The sequence below is a fragment of the Aquila chrysaetos genome, unplaced genomic scaffold, assembly GCF_900496995.4.
Source record: "Aquila chrysaetos chrysaetos unplaced genomic scaffold, bAquChr1.4, whole genome shotgun sequence".
NCBI classification, from domain to species: domain Eukaryota; kingdom Metazoa; phylum Chordata; class Aves; order Accipitriformes; family Accipitridae; genus Aquila; species Aquila chrysaetos.
The window spans coordinates 56672-77723 of record NW_024470400.1 but is presented as its reverse complement, the minus strand read 5'-3'; the positions used below and the strand labels follow the sequence as shown (position 1 = coordinate 77723).

The 21052-nt window shown below is 53.5% G+C and overlaps 2 protein-coding genes across 8 annotated transcripts; both read left to right on the top strand.

The window, feature by feature from the left end:
* The first annotated feature begins 1221 nt into the window (after nt 1–1221).
* Nucleotides 1222–10204, top strand: POLA2 (DNA polymerase alpha 2, accessory subunit). 3 transcript variants are annotated; one of them, XM_030006888.2, is made up of 18 exons: nt 1222–1429; nt 2447–2574; nt 2668–2753; nt 2975–3029; nt 3134–3240; nt 3325–3518; nt 3623–3711; nt 3824–3979; nt 4079–4141; nt 4243–4285; nt 4433–4551; nt 5083–5121; nt 5384–5457; nt 6515–6623; nt 7940–8046; nt 8366–8425; nt 8822–8948; nt 9189–10204. In XM_030006888.2, the coding sequence occupies exons 1-18, from the start codon at nt 1330–1332 to the stop codon at nt 9333–9335; spliced, it is 1803 nt and encodes a 600-aa protein (XP_029862748.1). In that variant the 5' UTR covers nt 1222–1329; the 3' UTR covers nt 9336–10204. The 3 variants fall into 3 exon arrangements, with proteins under 3 accessions (XP_029862748.1, XP_040977879.1, XP_040977880.1); XM_041121945.1 differs by lacking the exon at nt 1222–1429 and having other exon boundaries at nt 2259–2574; XM_041121946.1 differs by lacking the exons at nt 1222–1429; nt 9189–10204 and having other exon boundaries at nt 2259–2574; nt 8349–8425.
* Nucleotides 10205–10895: 691 nt separating this feature from the next.
* Nucleotides 10896–19459, top strand: CDC42EP2 (CDC42 effector protein 2). Of its 5 annotated transcripts, none has more exons than XM_030006894.2 (3): nt 10896–11287; nt 17197–18016; nt 18166–19459. In XM_030006894.2, the coding sequence occupies exon 2, from the start codon at nt 17291–17293 to the stop codon at nt 18002–18004; it is 714 nt and encodes a 237-aa protein (XP_029862754.1). In that variant the 5' UTR covers nt 10896–11287; nt 17197–17290; the 3' UTR covers nt 18005–18016; nt 18166–19459. The 5 variants fall into 5 exon arrangements, with proteins under 5 accessions (XP_029862754.1, XP_029862755.1, XP_029862758.1 ...); XM_030006895.2 differs by lacking the exon at nt 10896–11287 and adding an exon at nt 11340–11507; XM_030006898.1 differs by lacking the exon at nt 10896–11287 and adding an exon at nt 12641–12749.
* The last annotated feature ends 1593 nt before the right edge of the window (nt 19460–21052 follow it).

Genomic DNA, 21052 nt, shown 5'->3' with positions numbered 1-21052 from the left:
TGCCTTTACCTCTCAGGTGCAAAAAAACCCATAGCTAATGTATGTTTGGGGCTTATATATAGGGTTTTATATATATATATATATATATATATATATATTTTGGGGTGAGGAGGCATGAGGGGGCCTGCAGGGGTCCTGGGGCCGGAGCTGCCTTGGCTGGGGTGAGTCCTGTCAGGGATGGGAGTGGATCCTGTCAGGGATCTGGGTGGATCCTGTGAGGGATTGGGGTGAGTCCTGTCAGGGATTGGAGTGGATCCTGTCAGGGATCTGGGTGGATCCTGTGAGGGATTGGGGTGAGTCCTGTCAGGGATGGGAGTGGATCCTGTCAGGGATCTGGGTGGATCCTGTGAGGGATTGGGGTGAGTCCTGTCAGGGATGGGAGTGGATCCTGTCAGGGATCTGGGTGGATCCTGTGAGGGATTGGGGTGAGTCCTGTCAGGGATGGGAGTGGATCCTGTCAGGGATCTGGGTGGATCCTGTGAGGGACTGGGGTGAGTCCTGTCAGGGATGGGAGTGGATCCTGTCAGGGATCTGGGTGGATCCTGTGAGGGATTGGGGTGAGTCCTGTCAGGGATGGGAGTGGATCCTGTCAGGGATCTGGGTGGATCCTGTGAGGGATTGGGGTGAGTCCTGTCAGGGATGGGAGTGGATCCTGTCAGGGATCTGGATGGATCCTGTGAGGGATTGGGGTGAGTCCTGTCAGGGATTGGAGTGGATCCTGTCAGGGACCCGAGTGGATCCTGTGAGGAATCTGGGTGGATCCTGCGAGGGATCCGGGTGGGTCCTGTCAGGGATCGGGGTGAGTCCTGTCAGGGACCCGAGTGGATCCTGTCAGGGACCCAGGTAGGTCCTGTCAGCGACCGGGGTGGGTCCTGTGAGGGACCCGAGTGGATCCTGTCAGGGACCCAGGTAGGTCCTGTCAGCGACCGGGGTGGGTCCTGTCAGGGACCGGGGCGGTCCCTCGCCGACCGGGGCGGTCTGCCTGGAGCGGGGACGACCCCTCCGGGGTGGGGTCCGGTCCGGTCCCTCCGGGTCGGTCCCCGTGAGGCGCCGCTTCCCTCCTCAGCGCTGTGAGGAAACCCCGGGAGGGCGGGAAAATTCCCGCCTTTTCCCTCCACCGCGGGGCGGGGCGGGGCGGTGGAGGGGGGGTGCCGGCCACGCCTCCTCCCCGCCCATCCCTTTCCCGTTGGCTTATTGACCCTCTATATCTGCATAGCCCCGCCTCCTTCCCCTGCGCTCTTTCCTTATAAGGCGCGGCCCCACCCACTTTCCTCCCCGCTGCCGTTAAGCGCGGCGGTGTCGCGCTCGGGCGGGCTTTTCGCCGCCGAGATGGCGGAGCCGGAGCCGGAGCCGGTGTCGGCCGAGGCGGTGCTGCGGGAGCTGGGGCTCTTCGAGCTGCGCTGCCAGGGGGAGGACGTGCCCGCCAGGCGTGAGGGAACCGGGGAATTGCGGGGGGGGGGCACGGCCTAGGGGTGCTAGTGGGTGTTGCGGGGCTGGGGGTGTCAGGGGGGTGGTTTGAGGGGGTTTTGGGTGAGCTGGGGGGTCTGGGGGTGTCAGGGAGGTTGCGTGAGGGGGTTTGGGGTGAGCTGGGGGAGTATTAGGGGGGTTGGGGGTATCGGGGGGTGGTTTGAGGGAGGGTTTGGGTGTTCTGGGGGTGTCAGGGGGGTTGTTTGAGGGGGTTTGGGGTGAGCTGAGGGGTATTGGGGGGCATGGGGGTGTCAGGGGGGTGGTTTGAGGGGGTTTTGGGTGAGCTGGGGGGTGTCAGGGGGTTGTGTGAGGGGGTTTGGGGTGAGCTGGGGGGTATTGGGGGGTCTGCGGTGTCGGGGGGGTTGTATGAGGGGGTTTGGGGTGAGCTGGGGGAGTATTAGGGAGGCTGGGGGTGTCAGGGGGGTGGTTTGAGGGGAGTTTGGGTGTTCTGGGGGTGTCAGGGGGTGGTTTGAGGGGAGTTTTGGGTGATCTGGGGGTGTCAGGGAAGGGGTTCGAGGGGTGTCGGGTGCATTGGGGGTGTTAGTGGAGGTGTTTGGTGGGGGCTGGGGGTGTCGGGAGGTTTTGGGTGGTTTGGGGGTGTCAGGTGAGATGTGTCTGTGGGTTGGGTGATTTGGGGGTGTTGGGGTTGTTTGAGGGGGTTTGGGGTAACTTGGGGGTGTCAGGGGAAGTGTTTGAGGGGGTTTCAGGTGGTTTTGGGGTGTCAGGGGAGGTGTTGGGGTAGTAGGGGAGTGTTTGGGGGGGTGTCGGGTGGTTTTGGGGTCACGGGGTGGTGTTATGGGGGGTCAGGACTTTGGGAGCTGCCGGATTTTGGGGCGTACAAGGTGAGCTGGGATTTTCGAGTCTCCAGAGCAGGAGATGGGGAGGTGGAAGGTGTGTGGGATGGCAGGAGGCCCACTGGTGGGTTTTGGGGTGCACTGGGGGGGGTCCCCCAACCCCATTAACCCCTTCCTCCCCACAGTGGTGGAGTTGTGCCTGACCCACGGGCTGGACCCGGAGGCGTTGGCCAACGAGCTGTTGGCCTTCGTCACCAGCAAGAACCTCGGCACCCAGCTCTCCGCCGATGGCCTCGACACCTTCGAACACGAGGTGGGGGGGTCCCCTGATATCCCCCCTCACCCCCAAACCCCCAGGAAAAGAGGGGGGAACACACTCACTCTTCTCCTCTTCTTCCTCCTCCAGGTCCTCACCAAGCGGAGTAGCAGGTACCACCAGAAAAGGGACAACCGCTACGGTGGTCTCCACGACATCTACTCCCTCCAGGAGCTGTATCCCGCGGGTTTTGGGGCTATTCTTAAAAAAAATGGGGTGTTAGTGTCCCGTGTGGGGTGCATCCCGCTAACCCTCCCTCAGTGGAACACGTTTGGCCCCTTCTCCGGAAACGAGGCCTCGTTAGCACCGGTTAACGGGAGGAATTCATGGCTTGGGGGGTGCTGGTGGGTGTCCCCCCAAAAATAAGGGTCTTGGGTGCTCCTTAACAAGCCGGCAGCCTTGACGAGGAAGAAGATGATGAGCTGCTGGACACCTACACCACGCCATCCAAGGTGAACGCCAACACCTCAACCCCCCAAAACCTACCCCCGAATTAACCATTTTCTGCCTCGAAATCCCTTCACCCCAAAAACATCCCTTATTCTTTTTTTCACAGGGTTCCCAAAAACGCAGCAATTCCACCCCGGAAAACCCCCGGCCCAAGCGGACCCTCTCCTCCCGCAGCCCCTACGCGCTTTTCTCTCCCAACACCTTGTCCCCGAGGTAAACCGTCGCGCCGGGACCGGCACTCGGCGGGGGTGCCATTGCCGGTTGACACCGTCACACCCCCCCTTTTTGTCCCTGCAGCGTCACTCCCTCCCAAAAATACACGGCGCGCAGCAGCCGCGGCGAGGTGGTGGCCTCGTTCGGCTCCGTCCAGGGTCCTTCCTGGAGCGGTCGGGGCGGCCGCAGTTGCACCCCAAAACTTTTCGGTTCCCCGGAAGAAAATCTGACAAAAAGCTACAAATTCATGTTCCAGAAAGCGCTTGACGTCCGGGAAGGTGATGCCATGACCCTGGGCGGAGATCCCCACCTCGATTTGGCGGTAACCCCGTTTTTGGGGAGGTGTTTTGGGGTACGGATAACGCCTGTGCTTCCTCCATAGTGCTGTCTTGGAGGATCGAGGAGCTCGGTGACGTCTTGAAGAGCCACCATCACCTGGAGGACTTTGCCTCGGTGTTGCTCCCGGCGCAGGTGAACCCCTTGCCCCAATACCCACTTTTTGGGGGAACCTCTTGGTATTTTGGGGCAAAAACTGACTGGGTTGATGGTTTGGGTTTTTTTTTTTTTGCTTGTTCTCCCACAGGAACCGGTGACGGTGCTGGGTCAGATCGGCTGCGACAGCAACGGGAAGCTCAATGCCAAATCGGTGGTGCTGGAAGGTGACCGGGAACACTCCTCGGGCAGACAAGTCCCCCTCGACCTCTCGGAGCTGAAGGAATATTCCCTCTTTCCCGGTCAGGTGCGGTTGCGGTGATTTTTGGGGTGCGGGATGGGGGGAGCACCCCAACCTTCCTCACCCAGATTTTGAGCCTGACGCCGTTTTCTCACTCACCTTCAGATCGTGGCACTGGAGGGGACCAACAGCACCGGGAGGAAGATGGTGGTTTCGAAGCTCTACGAGGTGACGCCACGGCGCTGCCAGCGTCCCAAGAACAGGTCTGGGGGCTGGTTTGGGGGTGAAAAAAGGAAGATTTTGAGGCAGTGTTTATGGTTTATCCGCAGGGGGTGCCCCTTCCCTTCCACACGCCGCCGGAGCCAGCCCCAGGTGAGCCCCGATGCTTCCCCTGCCGGCGGCCGCTGCGGTTTAAAGCTGAGATGTGTTAAACCTTCCCCACCGGACCAGGGAAAGGTTTTGGGGTGTCCCCAAAACCCCCCTCTTTGTCCCCAAAACCCCCTTTTTTTGTCCCCGCAGAGCAGAGGATGGTGCTGGTGGCCTGCGGACCCTACACCACCTCCGACAGCATCGCCTACGACCCGCTCGCCGACCTCGTCGAGGTGATCGTCCGCGACCGCCCCGACGTCTGCGTCCTGGTGAGGGGCTGCGGCAGGGACAGGGTCCCCCCAGTTTGGGGGGGGGGGGGCTTGGGGGACCCCGATTTTATTATATCAATCAATTATTTATATTAATTGAGGCGATTATATATTATAAAACAAGAGGCCGCAGCGTCAAAACACATTTGAGGTTTCAAAACCTTGAAAATCGGCATAAAAAAATGCTGCTGAGGAGAGAGGCGGCTCGGGCATGATCCCAAAACATCTGTTTTTCACCCTAAAATGATAAAAAAACCCTGTTTTAAGAGCAAATTGTGCTCTTTGAGCATCCCCAGCAGTCAAAGTCTCCCTTCCTGCTCCAAAAGGACCTGCTGCTTTTATCAGTCTCCTTTTTGGGCTCCATTTGGCCTGGGTTGCAGGATAAAATCTGAGCTTCATTAACAAGAATTACCAAAAATACCTTTTTCTGGGCAGTTTAACATGTTTAACTTGGCTCTTGGGGCCGGTGACATGCGCGGGGCCGTCCCCGCTTGTGGTTTTCTCTGATTTTTTTTCACCGTTTCTTCACAGTTTGGGCCGTTCCTGGATGCCAAGCATGAGCAAGTGGAGGTGAGGGAGAATTGGGGGGGCCCTGGGGTCCCCCCCTTTGCTTCATCCCTCGGTGGGGGGGGGCTCGGCGGGGCGGCGTAGGGGGCTGATTTTCCCCCAAACTCCTACGTCCGCGTGGATTTTGGGTTGACTGATCCGTGGTGCTGGACTCTGGAAGGGCAAAGAAGCTGGGGAAGGTGGTGGGGGTGTCCCAGCGTCCTCACCCTGCACCCCAAAAGAAGGGGGAATTGTGCAAATCCCATTGTTTTCCGTCAATTCCTAGAACTGCCAGCTCCTGGGGTCCTTTGCTGAGGTCTTCAAGCTCTGCCTGAAGACGATAATTGAAGGAACGAGAAGGTAGGGACGGTAACTGCGTGAAATTATTAGTTTCCACATATAGTTTTTTCTTAAAAACTCCTTTTTCTGCACCAAACACGCTCTGGATGGGGGAGGTTTCCACCAATTCCCAGGAGGGAAACGGGTGGCAGAGGGGGGAAAATCATTTGATTTGGGTCAAAAGCCTCATAACAGGCGCTGAAATAGATTTGAGTTGTGTTTTTCTGCTGTGAGATGTGTTTATAGCTGGATCCTGGGTTTTCTCCTCCACAAAAAAAAAACAAGGAAAAAGGAACCGGGAACGGTCGGTGGCATTTTTTTTTTCCCTCCCCGGTGTCATCCCGGGGCCGGTTGACAGCGCTTCGCCCTTCCCGGCGGTGCGAGGGACGGCATGAACAAAGAACAAGCGAGGGGGGTTTTTTGGGTTTTTTTGTGGGTTTTTTTTGGTGGTTTTTCTTGTTTTTTTCCTTCCTGCCGGGCGCTGCCAGCCTTTTTCATCCGCTGCCAGACTCCGGCAGGGACAGGGACGCGCCACTCTCATCCCTCTCACCATCAACAACCCCGCCTGACGCCGGGTGACCTGCGTCGAGGGGTGGGGGGACACCCCAAAACACCTCTTCACGCCCCTCCGGCATCTCTCCAACCACAGCCTCCACCTCACGGTGTATTCAGAGCCTTTCCTTTATGATTGTTGTTTAAATTAACTAAAAAGTCTGGTTTTAAGCGTTTTTTTTCTTTTTAATGCTTCTCTGGTTAGGTGAGGTCCCTGCCCAACAGGGGAAGGCTGTATTCGCAGCCCGGTTGTTCCCAGGGGCTTCGGTCCCAGAAAAACCCCACCTTCTCGCAGCCCTTTCCCTTCCTGCGGGGTGAAACACCTCTCCTGCAAAAGCTGAGTAGGTTTTTGGGGCGATTTCAGCAGATTTTGGGTCCTCTCACTGCCAGAATGCCCCAAAACGGGCTATTTTTGAAGGTGTCCGGCTGTCATTTCTACATGAAACGCTGTTTCCAGGCGTTAATGTTCCTCGGTCCCGCCTGTTAATTAATCGCCTGGGTTTTTTTCCCCTCCTTTTTCCGACAGTGCCGGCTCTCAGCTCGTCTTCGTCCCCTCGCTGCGTGACGTCCACCACGACTACGTCTACCCGCAGCCGCCATTCCTCTACCCTGAGCTGCCGAAGGACGACAAACCGGTAACGAACCCCCCGCCCCATTCAGCGATTCCACTTTTTTTTTTTAACCCCAAAGAAGCCGAATAACGTTGAATTTGCAGGAAAATCCCACCTGTCCTTACAAAAACAAGTTGCCGAGGTTTGAGGTGCAATCTCCCTGGGTTTTTTTCTGGCATCTTTTTCCATCTGGCAGCAGTTTCTTGCCAAAAAATATCCCCTTTGGGAGCAAATACCAGCAAAGCTGTGACTTCCTGGGGGAGAAAGGATTTGGGAGCGGAAATCTGGTGGTCCTCACACCTCGCTTGTTAGGTCATGGTGTTCCCCAAGATACTTAGAGCAAACGGGGAATTAAATAAACACAGTGAGACGGTGCCAGCACTGGGAAACCTGCAGCAGTCGTGCTGGTGCCATGCAGAGCTCCTTCTTGGCTCTCGCCGTGATCCTATGCTTCTCCCAGCCTTTTTTGGGTTAAAATTCCCTAATGTAACTCCTTTTTTTCCCTAGGGAGCAGCTTCTGATGCTGCTGGTAGAAAGTCCAGCACAGCTGTGGCCGTTTTTGGGGTGCATTTTGGCTGCTTAAGGAAAGCTTAGCATGATTTTGGCACTTTAGAGCTGGTTTAGGGATGTTTTAGGACTGGTTTAGGAGCGTTTAAGAAAAGCTTAGCGTGATTGCAGCATTTTAAGGCAGATTTGGGGTATTTTGGGGGTGAGTTTGGGGTATTTTAGGACTGGTTTAGGGGCATTTAAGGAAAGCCCAGCATGACTGCAATGTTTTAGGGCAGGTTTGGGACGGTTTAGGGCAGATGTAGGGTATTTGAGGAAAGCCCAATGTGACTGCAGCATTTTGGGGTGGGTTTGGGGCATTTCAGGTAAGTTTAGCATGACTGGGGCATTTTGGGGTGGGTTTGGGGGTGTTTAAGGAAAGCTTAGCATGATTGTGATGTTTTAGGGCAGGTTTGGGGCGGTTTAGGGCAGATTTAGGGTATCTGAGGAAAGCCCAGTGTGACTGGAGCATTTTGGGGCAAGTTTAGGGTATTTTTGGGGTGGGTTTGGGGTGTTTTAGGGCTGGTTTAGGTGCATTTAAGGAAAGCTTAGCATAATTGTGACATTTTTAGGGCAAGTTTGGGGCAGTTTAGGGCGGAATTGGGGTATTTGAGGTAAGCCCAGTGCGACTGCAGCATTTTGGGGCGGGTTTGGGGCATTTTGGGGCGGGTTTGGGGGGATTTAAGGAAAGCTGAGCATGTTGGGGGTGTTTTAGGGCACCTTGCGGGTGTTTTCGGGTCTGTTTTGCACTGGCGACAGCGGGGTTGGCGTCACCCTCTCCCTCCCCCGGGCAGCGCGTGCACTTCGTGTCGGACCCCTGCACCCTGGACGTCGACGGCGTCGTTTTCGGCCTGACCTCCACCGATCTGCTCTTCCACATGGGTGCTGAGGAGATCAGCAGGTGGGTGCTGGCAGGAAGCCGGGAATTCAGGAAAGCGTCGGAGCGGGGATCTCCCATCGGCGGCCAGATCCAGCCTCAAATTTGCGGGATCTTGGCAGGAAGCCTCGTCCGGGACTGTTGCCTCTCGGTTGTCTCCTCCGGCGGTTTGTTCCTCTCCCGGCGCATGTGGTGGGGAAACAGAGCTGCCCCCATCCCTCAGTGCCTGGCAGAGGGGTTGTTAATTAGGCAGCGTGCCTAATTAATCAGCACAGCCTGCGAGCTTTTTTTTTTCCTTTTCCTTCCTTTTCTTAACCGTTTTACAGCTCATTTTCTCTCGCAGCTCATCCGGAATCTCGGACAGGTTCACGCGAATCCTCAAGCACATCCTGATGCAGAGGAGGTGAGGGCTCGTGCAAACACCCAGTCGAACCCAAAAAGGGCTTTTTTGTGGCCAAATGAGGGAAATCCTGTACTGTTCTCACCATCTTCCCTTTTAAAGCCTTTTTTTTTTTTTTTTTTTTTTTAAACCTAAAAGATGTCCTTTTTGGGTTTTGTAACCCTTTAAGAACAGGATTCGGAGGGTTTTAGCACTGTAAGTCCTCTGGATGGGTGTGTGTCAGCCTTCCTGATATCTGCTGTCTCTGAGGGCAGCTATCTGGGGACAGCCAAAAGCAGCAGAAAAAACTCTTTCTAAGCCAAAATTATCTGCTGGTTGCATCCAACCCTTGTTGCTACAGGCGAAGGCGGGTGTTCCTGGCTGCGGTAACTTTTTTTTTTTCCCTCCCCGTGCTGGCAGTTACTATCCACTGTACCCCCCCTCGGAGGAGCTCAACGTTGACTATGAGACCTTCTACAGCTATGCCTCGTTACCCGTCACACCGGATGTCCTCATCACCCCGTCAGAGCTGCGGTACTTCGTTAAGGTCAGTCGGCATGCGCACCTGCCGAAAACCCCCCCCAAAACCCACTGTATTTTGACAAATTTGCACAAAACCTGGTGTACAGCACGACTAAAGCACAGCCTCGTGCGGGGCAGTGTAGCTGGCAGGTCACACGGCGTCACGGCGGCGGCTGTAGCCGGGTGGCTGTCGGCATCCGTGTTGGCTGTAACCGGGCGGCTGTCGGCATCCGGATCCGTGACTATCGCTCTCGTGTTCCCGCAGGATGTGCTGGGCTGTGTCTGCATCAATCCCGGCCGGCTGACGAAGGGCCAGGTCGGGGGTACCTACGCCCGCCTGTACATACAGCGGGAGGACGCCACAGGCGAGCGGAGGAGTCCGTGCGTTGCTGCTCAAGTTGTTAAAATCTAAATCGTCGGGACAGAGACTTATTTTTTCGACCCTTCTTCCACCTACGACTTAATTCCTTCCTGGAAACAAACGGATGTTAAAATACACTTTGAATTTTGGTTAAAACCCACCCAAAACGTTTGTGTGTGTCCCCGTGCCCGAAGCTGCCTTCGCCTGACCCCCTTTCACGAGGTGCTGACTTTGCGCCGTGCCCCGGTTCCTCCTGGAGCCACCCTGCTGTGGTGGGACTCTTCTCCATGGATGGAGGCAGAGACTCCATCCTAATAATTGCTAATTAATTGATTAATGCTAAGCACGAGGTGGCAGGAAGCTGGGTTTTGTAGCGGGGTTGGTTTTTGGTTTTTTTTTTTTTTTTGCAGGTGTGGTTTCGGATGTGCTGGATTAACAGCGATGCGGGCGTAGGGTGATTTGGGGTTGCTCGTTAGCTGGAGCGGGAGGACACGGACTCCCCGTGTCTTCCTCTCCTGCTCGTTAGGTAAACGAAGATAATCCTCCAGCTGGATTTACCCACAGAAAAGGGGAAATCCTGGTGTGGAAAGGGGAATCTTGGCACACGGTGGGGCCGAAATCCTCCTCTGCCGAGGTACCGGTGTCCTGGATTCACCTCCTGGGTGACATCGTTTGGGATGAGCTTCCTCATTATGGGACTCTGAGTTTAATTAGTCCAAAAGCAATTAATTTACAGGTGCCCGGGGGGGCTGCACCACTGCTTCACCAGTTTCGGTGAAGGATGCCGCAGCTCCTGGCTTGGCTGCGGGCAAAATACCAGCGTCGGGTTTGGGTTTGAAACATTTTCCCCCACTTTTTGCCTCAAATTTGCGGCGAGGAAGCTGGAAAAATTGATTAAAATCCCTCCCTGCTCCGCTCGGTTCCGGCTCTCCTGGTGTTTATTCCGCTCCAAGGCCAGGCACAGGGAAAGAAAGGTGGAAAAAGGATTTTTTTTTTTTGCCGAAAAAAAGGTAAATCCGATGTGAAGAAAGGGAATGAATTTCGTAACTCCCCGCCGCGGGGTAGTTACAGGCGTCGGGAGGCTGGAAAATGATGTTGTCGGTTGGTGCTGAGCCGGCGCGCGGCTCCCTTCGTTAATTTTCCACTTAATTACCCACCCGGCCTTATTACAGACTCTCCGTAAAAGCAGCGTGTTTATCTTCTCTCACCCTTTAAATCCCATGTGGGCGTGAGGGCGTATTTAGGGTAAAAAAGGGGGAAAACAGGGTCCGGGGAGGGAGATCCCCTCACAATTTTTGCGTGTAAGTCTGGCTGGCCAGGATTTGCCCGAAAAGCTCTGGTTTCTCCCCAAATATCAGTGCAAAGCAGCTGGGCAGTGTCGTCGTCTTCTCCAACTGTCACATCTCAGTCTCAGTTCCTCCTCTGATCTTTTGCCGATTTTAGCACTTCTCACCCCAAATAAAAATGCTGTTTTTTCCCAGCGTGGGTAAAGAGGTTTTTCTTTTTCCTCCTGCTTTTTTCAGTTTCCAGGTTTTTGGGGTGGTTTTTTTTCCACCTGCTGCAGGAGCAGAGGAGCAAAACCCCATTTTTTCCCCATTTTTGGCTTCGAAGTTCCTTGTCCAGCCTCAGTTTCCCCTCCTAAAAATGCTGGTTTTGGTTAGAACACAAGCGGGACAAGGTGGGTGCTGGGGGGGTGGTCGGGTTGATTCAAACACATCAGGACTGAAGCAGCCAGCATCTCACTTGCCTCTTAATTAGATGATCCTTGAGGACGAGACTAATTTGGGATTTAAACGAGTGACAGCTCCAGCATTACGAGTTGGCCAGGGATTTGGGGGGAGGAGGGGGGGGCAGATTTTTCCAGCTTTATTTTTCTTTCCCCAGGGATTTTTCTAACAGAGAGCTGCATCGCTGCGTCTTCCCACGGCGGAGCGGGGAAATCGAGGCACGATGGCGTTCCTGCCTGCCGTGGGAAAGGCGAAGCCATCCGGCTCTTCATCCCGGTGAGAAGCGAACGCCGTCGTTCCGTGTTTTGGGAAAGGGGGGAAGAAAAAAAAAAAAAAAAAAGAGGAGCCCCCCCGGGAAGGGGGAAGCGAGGCCCCGTGCCGGGGTGGGGCTTGCACGTTGGCTCGGTGCCGGCTGCGCCGACGCTCCGGCATTGGGAGGAAGGGAACGGCCGCGGTTGGCTCTGGCTCAGCCGCCAGACCGGGAGGAAGACGCGCGGTGAGTATCGGCCGCGACCCCGGTCTTGCTTTCCGGTGAGATCCCCCCAACCCGGGTTGCCGTCCCCACTCCGGGTCACCGGTGTCGGCATCGGGTGTAGCCGTAGGGTGACGGTGGGGGACACGGCGGTAAATCTGGGAGCTGGGCGGTGGGGGGGGGACTCGGCCTCTCTTCCCGGCAACTCACGGCACCGGTTTGCAAATTTGCAAATCCCTACCGCTGCGAGCGGTCAGGCCCTGCGTTGGGATGCTGAGGACAAGGTGGGGGGGGGCAGTTCTTTTTCATGCCATTAAGGATGTTTTTGTGTCCCCGTCACATCCCTGATCCCCAATTTAAAGGGCAGGGGGGATGATTCCATCCTTTTTTCCAGGAAAAAAAGACCAGATCCCTTCCCCTGCACCCCCCGCCTTTTCGCCCCCCTCCCCGGTTCTCCGCAGCCACCTCTTAATTTTAGCCCCCAGCTGCGAGGTTTCCGCCTGTCCCCAGCTTAAATTAGCTGACAGATCCCCGAAATAGATGGCGTGCTTTTGGGGAGGGAGGCCGGATCCTGCTCCGGGAATTTTTTTTTTCGGGGTGGATTTTTTTTTCCAGTGCAAACAGGGAATTCACGGATTTGGGGACTTTTAAATTCACATTTCAAGGAGTTGCCTGGATAGCTGGAACGGACTCCGACCCCATCATGGGGAAAGAGGAGCGACCTGTGCCCTCATCCCACCCCGAATGCCTGCGCCAGGATCCCCACCCGGGAATTCCCAGCGCTCCCCCGGCATCGGGTGGGGCTCAGCCGGGAGGAGCTGCACTAAAGAGCTGTTTTCCCTGGTTTTAAGGCTTTTTTCCGCACCCCCCACCCCCGCCAACTTCTCAGCTTCAGTTTGTCACCGCTGCAGTGGGGCGCATGGCACGCAGCCGGGGAAACTGAGGCACGGGAGGGGTTTGGCTACGGTTGAGGCCGCCGCGTTTTCCTACCGTGCGCCGGCGTTTACTCATCCTCAAGCTTTCCACCTTGGATTTTCCTTATCGGTGAAAACCTCTCCCTGATATCGGTGTTTTCCTGGTCCTGGGGAAAAAAACCCAGGAGCGTTTGATGATGCGGCTGTTAGGAGGAGACGGCCGGCGCTGCCGTGTCCCGAACACACCTTGCCGCGGTGTCCCTCGGCACGGAGACCTCACCAGCAGCACTTCCCTCCCCGCTTGCCCATCCGGTGCGTGCCCCTTATGCGGATTCGGCGCCGGATGCTCGAGGTAGGACAGCGATGGCACCGCGATCCTGCGGAGAGAAATTAATTCCCCGTTTTAACCGATTTCAGCTTTTGCGATAACCGGGATGATCTCGGATAAATCCTTCCCCACGGATCGATGCTGGCTGCCGGGGCATCACCCCACAGGCTTTTGGCATCGCTCTGAAACATCCTTATTCCCTAAAAAAATCTGTAATCCCCATCCCGAAGGGTCGCTATTCCCCAAAGGGTCCTTTTTTCGCACTCCGGCGCTCTTCCAGCTCGGGGACCACAGGAAGAGGGGGGGCGTTTTCATCTCCCACATGAATATCCCTTCCTCTGTGGGGGATACAAGGGCAAAACCTCTTTCCAGGTGCAAATTTTTAGGTGAGGATTTTCCCTGGGCACCGATAAAAGGTGCAGAAAGGGTCAAGAGGAGGAAAGATGGAAGGAACTGGCTTCGTTTTCCGCGGCGGTTGCTCACTCGCTTGATTTCTGCACCTTCAAGTGGGAAAATGATTTTAAGCCGCCGTCGTTTAATCATTATTTTTGCAAGATCTTGATAAAATAGTTGCGGAGACGCCGGGGTAGGAAAATTGCTGTTCTGTGAGTAACCAGGGGGCTGAGGAAGCACCAGGTCTTTGCGTAACGAAGCATAAAATGCTGAAAATGGGCTAAAAGAAACAAATTTTTGTGTAGCAAAGCACAAAATGCTGAAAATGGGTGGAAAGGAAACAAATTTTCACGTCCTGAAGCCTAAGTTGCTGAAAATGGACAAAAAAGAAACAAAACGTTTGTGTCCCAAAGTCTACATTGCTGAAAATGGGCAGAAAAGAAACAAATTTTCATGTAGTGAGGTATAAATCGCTGGAAACCAGCAGAAAGGAAACAAATTTTTGTGTATCAAAGCCTAGATTGCTGAAAATGGGGAAAAAAGAAACAAAATTTTCACATAGCAAAGCCTAAACTGCCAGAAACAGGTGGAAAAGAAACAAAATTTCATGTACCGAAGCCCAAATTGATGAAAACGGGCAAAAAAGAAACAAATTTTACTCTGTAGGAAATTTTACTTCCCTAAATCAGGGAAAGGGGCGAATATCCCAGAGGTGGATGTCAGCAGAGATGGTCGGAGGGATGTTAAATCTTGTGCCTCAGGCTTTCAGCTGATTTCTTAACGACGAGAAGCTAAAACAAAGCCTAATGTGGGGCGCAGGTCGAGTTTAAGTCCTCGGATCTTCTCTTGAAGCACCTCCCGCTTTTATCCTGCCACAAAACATCTAATTTTCCCCATTTCTCTCTTTACCGACAGCCACGAGTCTCATTGCATGGGACGCCTGGATTATTCTTGGGTTTTAACGAGTTTTTAGAGATGGTTCTGTCATGAAATGCTAATTAGCAGCACCGTGGCGAATCGCCATCCCCCCTTGACCGAACCGCAGTGCTAATGGGGTACGTCTCGTCATGCAGTGTTAATTGGGAAGCAGAAAACTTTTGGTTAAAGACTTCAATCACCGGGGGATGCACCCGGCAGGCTGGGAAGAGGCACCTGCGGCAGCTTGGCTGACGGGGGGATGCACCGCGCGGATGAACGCTGGTGAAAACAGCCGTAAATAAGTTATCGCAGGTTTTATTTTGGTTTTGCTCCCTTTCCGACTTGTTTTCCACCTGTTTTGCATCACTACTGCAGGGAATCGGGTGCAGTGGTAACGCTCCCATCTTTTGAGCAGGTTTACTTGATTGCCGGTGCAGGAAAATGCCGGGAAAAGGGATTTTAAGGATTTCTCTGATCAAAAAAATCCCTGTTCCCCGTGCTTTCGGGGCCCACTGACCCTTTCCCAGGCTGCGCTGGCAGCAAATCCCCTTTTTTGAGGTCTTTTCTTTCTCCCTGCGCACAAAGGGAAAGGGCGCTACCCGCAGCCCTGAACTTTCCCAGCGTTCACCCGGCCCCGGGAGCTCGCTTCGGCGCTCGCGGCGATCACAGGCGGCCTTTGTCCCAGCCCAGTGGGGTGCTGGGTTTTCGGCCGGAGCCCAGACTGGGGAAAAGGAGGATGGGGCGGGGGAGAAATTGGGGTGAGGGTGAGCGATTTCTGTGAAGATGTTGAACCGAAGCTCCTGTGCTGTCCAGGAGGGGGAACAATCCTTGTCATGGTGGTGGTCTCCCCCCGGTGCACACTCGTCTCCATCAGCATCATCCCACATCCTAACCTGAAAATATTAAATATTTCCGACTGACGAGAGGCTTTTTTTCCTACAAATCCACTTTTTTTTTTTTTTTCCCCCCTAATGATTTCAGTGCTTTTTTGCAGCTAACCCACGACTGTGGGTTCCCCAGCGTGGCACCGGGGAAGCTGACTGAGCAGGGGTCCCTTGTGGCCATGCATCCGACAGGCGTTTTGGGAAGCACCGGTGCTCCTCCGAATCCAGATCTCCATGAAGAAGCACTTTCCTTGGTCCCCCTCTCTGCGTGCAGCATCGGCTCCGCCGTCATCCTCTCGCCCCCCCCTTTCCCGATGTCCTCACGGCGCCTGTATTTCACGTGAGCGGCGCAGCCGCCGCTTCTGCAGGCTGTCATTACGCCACCCGCTTTAATCCGCCCGGGATTAACGAAGCCGAATTCTGCATCGTCAGGATTTTTCCCTGGCCGGAGCCGCCGGGAACGGGCTTACCGGTGACCGCGTTCCTCCCAGGGCCGCGTTCCTGATGCTGACGGCATCGTCGGCATCTCGTCCGTGCTTCGTTTCGAGCTGTTTGGGTGATCTCCTGCTGCTCCATCTCCTCTCCCCCACGCTGCTGTCAACCCAACGTGACCTCGGGAGCGTCTCCGGCTGTAGTGGCGCGTACGTGGGTCTCCGTTCACAGGCGGGGAGATGTAACCGTGTTGTTTGGCACCAAGACGAGGCAACTGGGGGGGGAAAAGGGGAATAAAGTGAGCAGCATAGACAGGATGAGACCACAGATGTGGTTTCGGCAGTGCTTTCTACCGATAACGATGGTGCATCAGGTGGTTGAAGGTGAACACAGGATTTTCCATCCTTCTGTGTATTATTATTATTATATTTTTAAGGACAAATTCAAGGGGCAGGGGTCAGGTGTGGTTCGGGGAAGGGACAGGACGATCCGGCAGCCCTCTGCAGTCTCGGTGAGACCGTGCCGCCTCGAAACCCCAGCGCTTGAAATCCCAGAGCCAACACCCACCGACTGACGCGGTGTTTAACAGCGCCGAGCGCGCGGCTCCCGCTGTAATTGAAATGCCAGCCCTCGGGGAGGTCACCCGGCTCCATTCATCCGGCGTCGGCTGCAGACTGGTTTTTGCTGGCTCTTTGGCACCGGCCGGGGCGGGTTTCAGCCAGAGAAAAGTGCCTGATGTGGTTACTGGGGCTGTAAAACACAAGGGGAACGACTGTTTCTCAGCTGGGCTTTGCGTTGTTCATCGGTGGCGGCTGATGGGAAAACCACAACTGGGGAATTGCTTGTGACCTCTTGCCGGGACGGTTCGGGGGTTGATGTGAGGAGCAGGGCTCAGCCGTGGTGGTTTCGGTGGTGGTTTCACCGTTGGGTCTCACTTTCCAAATGCGGATGTACCAGGAGGTGTGTTACAAACAGTGTAAAACGGGCTGGAAGCGGTTACGGGCGGTTGTTTTAGCGGCAGCGGGGCTCAGCGCCGGACAAACCTGTCTCTAAATGACTTAAACTCTGTTTTGTACTTGCAGTCAACAGCAGATCGGATACGGTTTTACAGAAACGTGGAGAGATGGGATTTTTTTTTTTCCCCAGAAAATTAGTGATAAAGGCTAAATCTCCAGACCTTTCACATGCCGATTTTAAAAAGTAATGCTCAGGTGGCCTGAAACCCATTTCAACCCTTTTTCTGTCCCACCAAGGCATCTCCCGAGGTTGTGCATAATGCTATTATCGCCAAAATTTCCCATTTTTACTTTCTTCCTCCCTACAGCTGAAAAATCAGGCCTAGAACTGAATGCGTAAACTGTCAAGAGTTGAATGAATATGACTAAAACGGGAAAAAACCCAACTTCCTTCCCCCTCCTGCCTTAATCTCTATTATCTTTTATTTTAGCTCGTCGTTGGGTGGGGCTGGATTATGCACAGCCAAGAGGAGAGAGAACTGAAATGTGTTGGGCTAGAAAAGCCACTTTCCAATGCTGTGCTCTCCCAACCTTTAACTCCGGACCCTGATTCCCCCATAAAGATGCAAATCCTCTTGGATTTCCTGCTCTGACCCTGTTCCTGATTTTTCTCCCACTCAAAACCAATCTTGAGGAGAGGCCCCGCGTGCCTGGATTTAATTACCTGGGTTGTTTTGTTATCGATAACGCAGCCAACGAATTTTAGATAGAGAACCGGCGAACGTCTGGAATTAATTTCCTGGGACGTGTTGACGTTGAGGATCTCCGTCCTACATGTTATAACTTGCTTTTAAGCATTTTTCCTTATTTTTTTTTTTAATTTTGCAGATTATTTTTAAAGCCCGCGTTGCTGAGGTCTAGGAAGACAACCATCTCTTGAGTTGGCTGGACTTGGCGTGGAAGAGCTTTGCTCCTCGGTGAGATGTCCACCAAGGTGCCGATCTACCTGAAGAGGGGCAGCAGGAAGGGGAAGAAGGAGAAGCTCCGCGACATCCTCTCCTCCGACATGATCAGCCCGCCCTTGGGGGACTTCAGGCACACGATTCACATCGGCAGCGGCGGGGAGAGCGACATGTTTGGGGACATCTCCTTCCTTCAGGGCAAGTTTCATCTCCTCCCCAGGACCGAAGGCAGCTTCGACTCTGACAAGGACAGCCCCGACACGGCGCCGTTCGAATTCTCCAGGACGGCCACCATTTCCGGATGCGAGCAGCCGTCCTTGGAGACTTCATCTCCCCTCCTCAAAAACGCCATCTCCTTGCCCGTCATCGGGGGGCCGCAGGCCTTGACGCTGCCCTCGGCGCAAGCCCCACCAAAACCGCCGCGGTTACACCTCGATGACAAAGCTCCGTCGGCGCGAAGCTGGGAAGGTGGGGAGGAGAACGGCGAGGGCAGAAACGCCGCCCCGCTGCCGCATCCCTGCGCCTCGCGTTTTGCCGCCCCGACGAACGGCTTTGCCGAGGAGAAGGGCAACGCCGAGCCGTCCTTCCTCTCCCATGCCGGCTCCCTCCTTTCCCTCCACGTGGATTTGGGGCCGTCCATTTTGGAGGATGTCCTGCAAGTGATGGAGAAACACCAAGCAGAGAGAGTGGGTGGATCTATACAGGATTCTGGCAGGCAGGAAATCTTGACGTGAAGACGACTCAAGGTAAAGACATTGATAAATGAATTATTATTATTATTTTGGGGGGTTTATTTTCTTTCAATTTCTTAAATTACGGCTCAAACTCCCAAGTTTGACTCCACGCACCTTCCCTAATCAGTGCGCTGACAGCGATGTGTCGTTTCCTCTCGCAGAGCCCGTCGTGCAAACGGGATGTGAGCGTTTATCCTCGGCGCCGCTCCCCGCAGACCTCCGGCTATTCCCTCAGCACGGGGAGAAAAAAAAAACCAACACCCTACGAAGCCAAGACGAAACAGGCAGTGCTCGCTGCCGGATTAAATCGCCGCTTGCCTGTATCAACTTCACCTTTAGCAACGGATCGAACCGTAGGACTGCGCCGACCGGTAGAAAATAAGACACCGCGCCGTTATAAATGTTTGTTGTACTGGACGGGATGAAACAGCGACGGTTGAATTCCCAAATGTCTCGTTCGGGAGGATTTTTGGGGGTTTGGGTTTTTTTTTTTTCGTTTTTTTGGGGTTGTTTTTTTTTTTTTTTTGCTTGAAGAGGGGCTGCGGTTTGCACTCAGTCGAGGCGAGGGTGTGACACTCACTGTCTGCCAACCACCTGACTCATCAAGGTGATGTCAAATGTCAGCCTTCGACTTAATTTTCTTTTAAGATCCCACAAACTGGTAAATCTAGCGGTTACGTGGCAAAAGGTTCCATCGGGCTTTAACGTTGCACCACCTCTAAGGAGAAGCTAAAAGCTCTCTGCGGAGAAGCTAAAAAACCCCTCTCGGGCTGTATTTTAGCAACTCAATCCATGGCTGGAGCTTGGGGTTGGAATTTAAAGTCATAAATAATATGAAAAAAACAACAACAGCAAAAAAAAAAAAAAAAGCTAAGTGAAGGGTGAGTGACCACCCGGCCAGATTCCTGCATGATGGGGTGAAATTCATTCTCCCGAAAGACGCCGTCTCCATCAATTGCAGATTGTTTGGATGGACAGAGAAACGAGGGGGTGAAACGCTTCGGCATGCAGAAAGGAATGCGAATCCCTTCTGCTTTTTAAAAAATAATAATTAAAAAAAAAAAAAAAAATCACTGGAAATGCCAGTTCTGCTGACGTTGGGGCGAAAGACCTTACCGCCCAGCTGCGAGGGCTTTCATTCTCTTTCCCAGTCTCTGAATCGAGGACAAGAGAAGCCTGTTGGACTCAGTAACGGTGTAAAAGCAAGCGAGACCTCGTTTCCTAGAGGCTGTCATTAATTAACTGCATCATTTTTAACTGTTTCTGGTAATTTTACCCACAATGAGACTGGGAGTCCCCCCTAGTAAGGAATTAAGGCACCTCTTGAAGAGCACACTGACTGTTTGCTGGCTTGCTGGAGCCTGACTGTGTATTTCTTTACATCGATTGCTGTTTCTTACAGGTATCGTTAAATAACGAGTCATTAGATTAATGAGCTCGTAGCTCATCACCACACAATTGTGTCCCGGCTCTTGCTTACTCTCGCCCATCTGTGTCGGGCGGGGCACTCTCACTGTAAGACCAAACCACTGTTTTGGTGCAAACACCAAAAATTTGGGCTTAAACTGCTTTTTCAAGCCTTCAGCCTGCAAAATAATTAAGAAAATGAGGTTAATTGAGCTTGGTCCAGGCAGCTGCTGGGTTTAATTTCTATTTGATTTTATGCTGGTATGGTTCAACCCTTACCTGGTCTAAACTGATGGCACTTCCTCCGAATGACACCCATCCACATGGCGGTGACTTATTTTTATTTATTTTAGGATTTTTCTTACCAGAAATAATTCCAGTGATGGGATGGGGGCATTTTAGAGCATCATTTGTAATTCATTTACCCTGGTGACAACATATATTGATGGGAGATGTGGCTTTGTTTCCCAATCCCCTCTCCTTGCTAACATGCCACAGCTACTTTTTGGTCAATTTGAAGGAAAAAAGCCCGGAATGGATCATTTTGGGCAGCTTTCAGAATGCTTTGGCCTTTTTTGGGGTTTTTTGGTGGCCCAGCACCTTTGTGCAGAGTGGGGTGGGTTGTGACAACACGGAGGTGCTTGTTTGCCTGGATTTCACCTTAATTAGAGAATTAAAGAGCGCCAGGGATGAAGATGTTTGAGTTTGCCCCCCACCTCTGCCTAATTACCATCAGCAATTACAAAACAATCACTGCTGGATCTGGGCAACGTTGGGCAGCAGATTCCCCACATTTCGAAGTAACACCGTGGAGGTAACGCCCAAGATCCCCTTTTCTCCCCATTTTTGCTCCTTCCACTTGTTCCAAGCCAGGGGACGGATTTTGGGGTGTTAACGGCTTTAATTTGGCACCTCACTCACTCTTGACAGCTCCCGCCTGCATCCGAGCAGATCCGTCCCTCCCCGATCATCCTGCACTGCTCTGGTGCTGGAATTGCAGCGCCTTCCTGAGGCGACAGCTCAACTCCGGTATCTGGAAGAGAAACAGGAGCTGCTCTTACAAGGGGCTAAATGGAAAGGATGACTTAAGTTGCTGGATTTTGGTGGTGGTCAACTGTGAAAAGGTGATGCTCCTTGTCTGCAACACACCTCCTCCTTCACCTTTGCCTGCTGCTGCCCTCTCTTACCCACCTCTCAGACTATATTTGATGCAAAGCCCCTGAAATTATCCCAATCCTATTTTTTTTCCCCATTTTTCTGGGCATAATTTCATCTCCTTAGCTGCAAAAAAACCCCATTTCTTTAATTAATTTTTAGCTATTAGCAATAAAATCATTTGGGATTCCCCCTGCCCAGGGGTTTCTGCACAGGATGGGGGCTTCCTTCACTCCCTCAGTTTGGTCCCTAATTAATCATTCCTCAAATTGCCGATTTATGCAAACAGCTGTTGCTAAACCCTGGGGTTTTTTTACACTCTGTTCTAAGAAGCGTGAGTCACTTGGGCAGGAACGCTGTTCCCTGCTGTGACTCAGCCGGCATGTGCCGAACAACCTCTTTCCCCCTCGCTTTTTCAGGGAGGTTTAAGGCAGAATAAGTCAACGAGGAGTTTGATTAATTCCAGGGCAGGCAACGGGAATACAC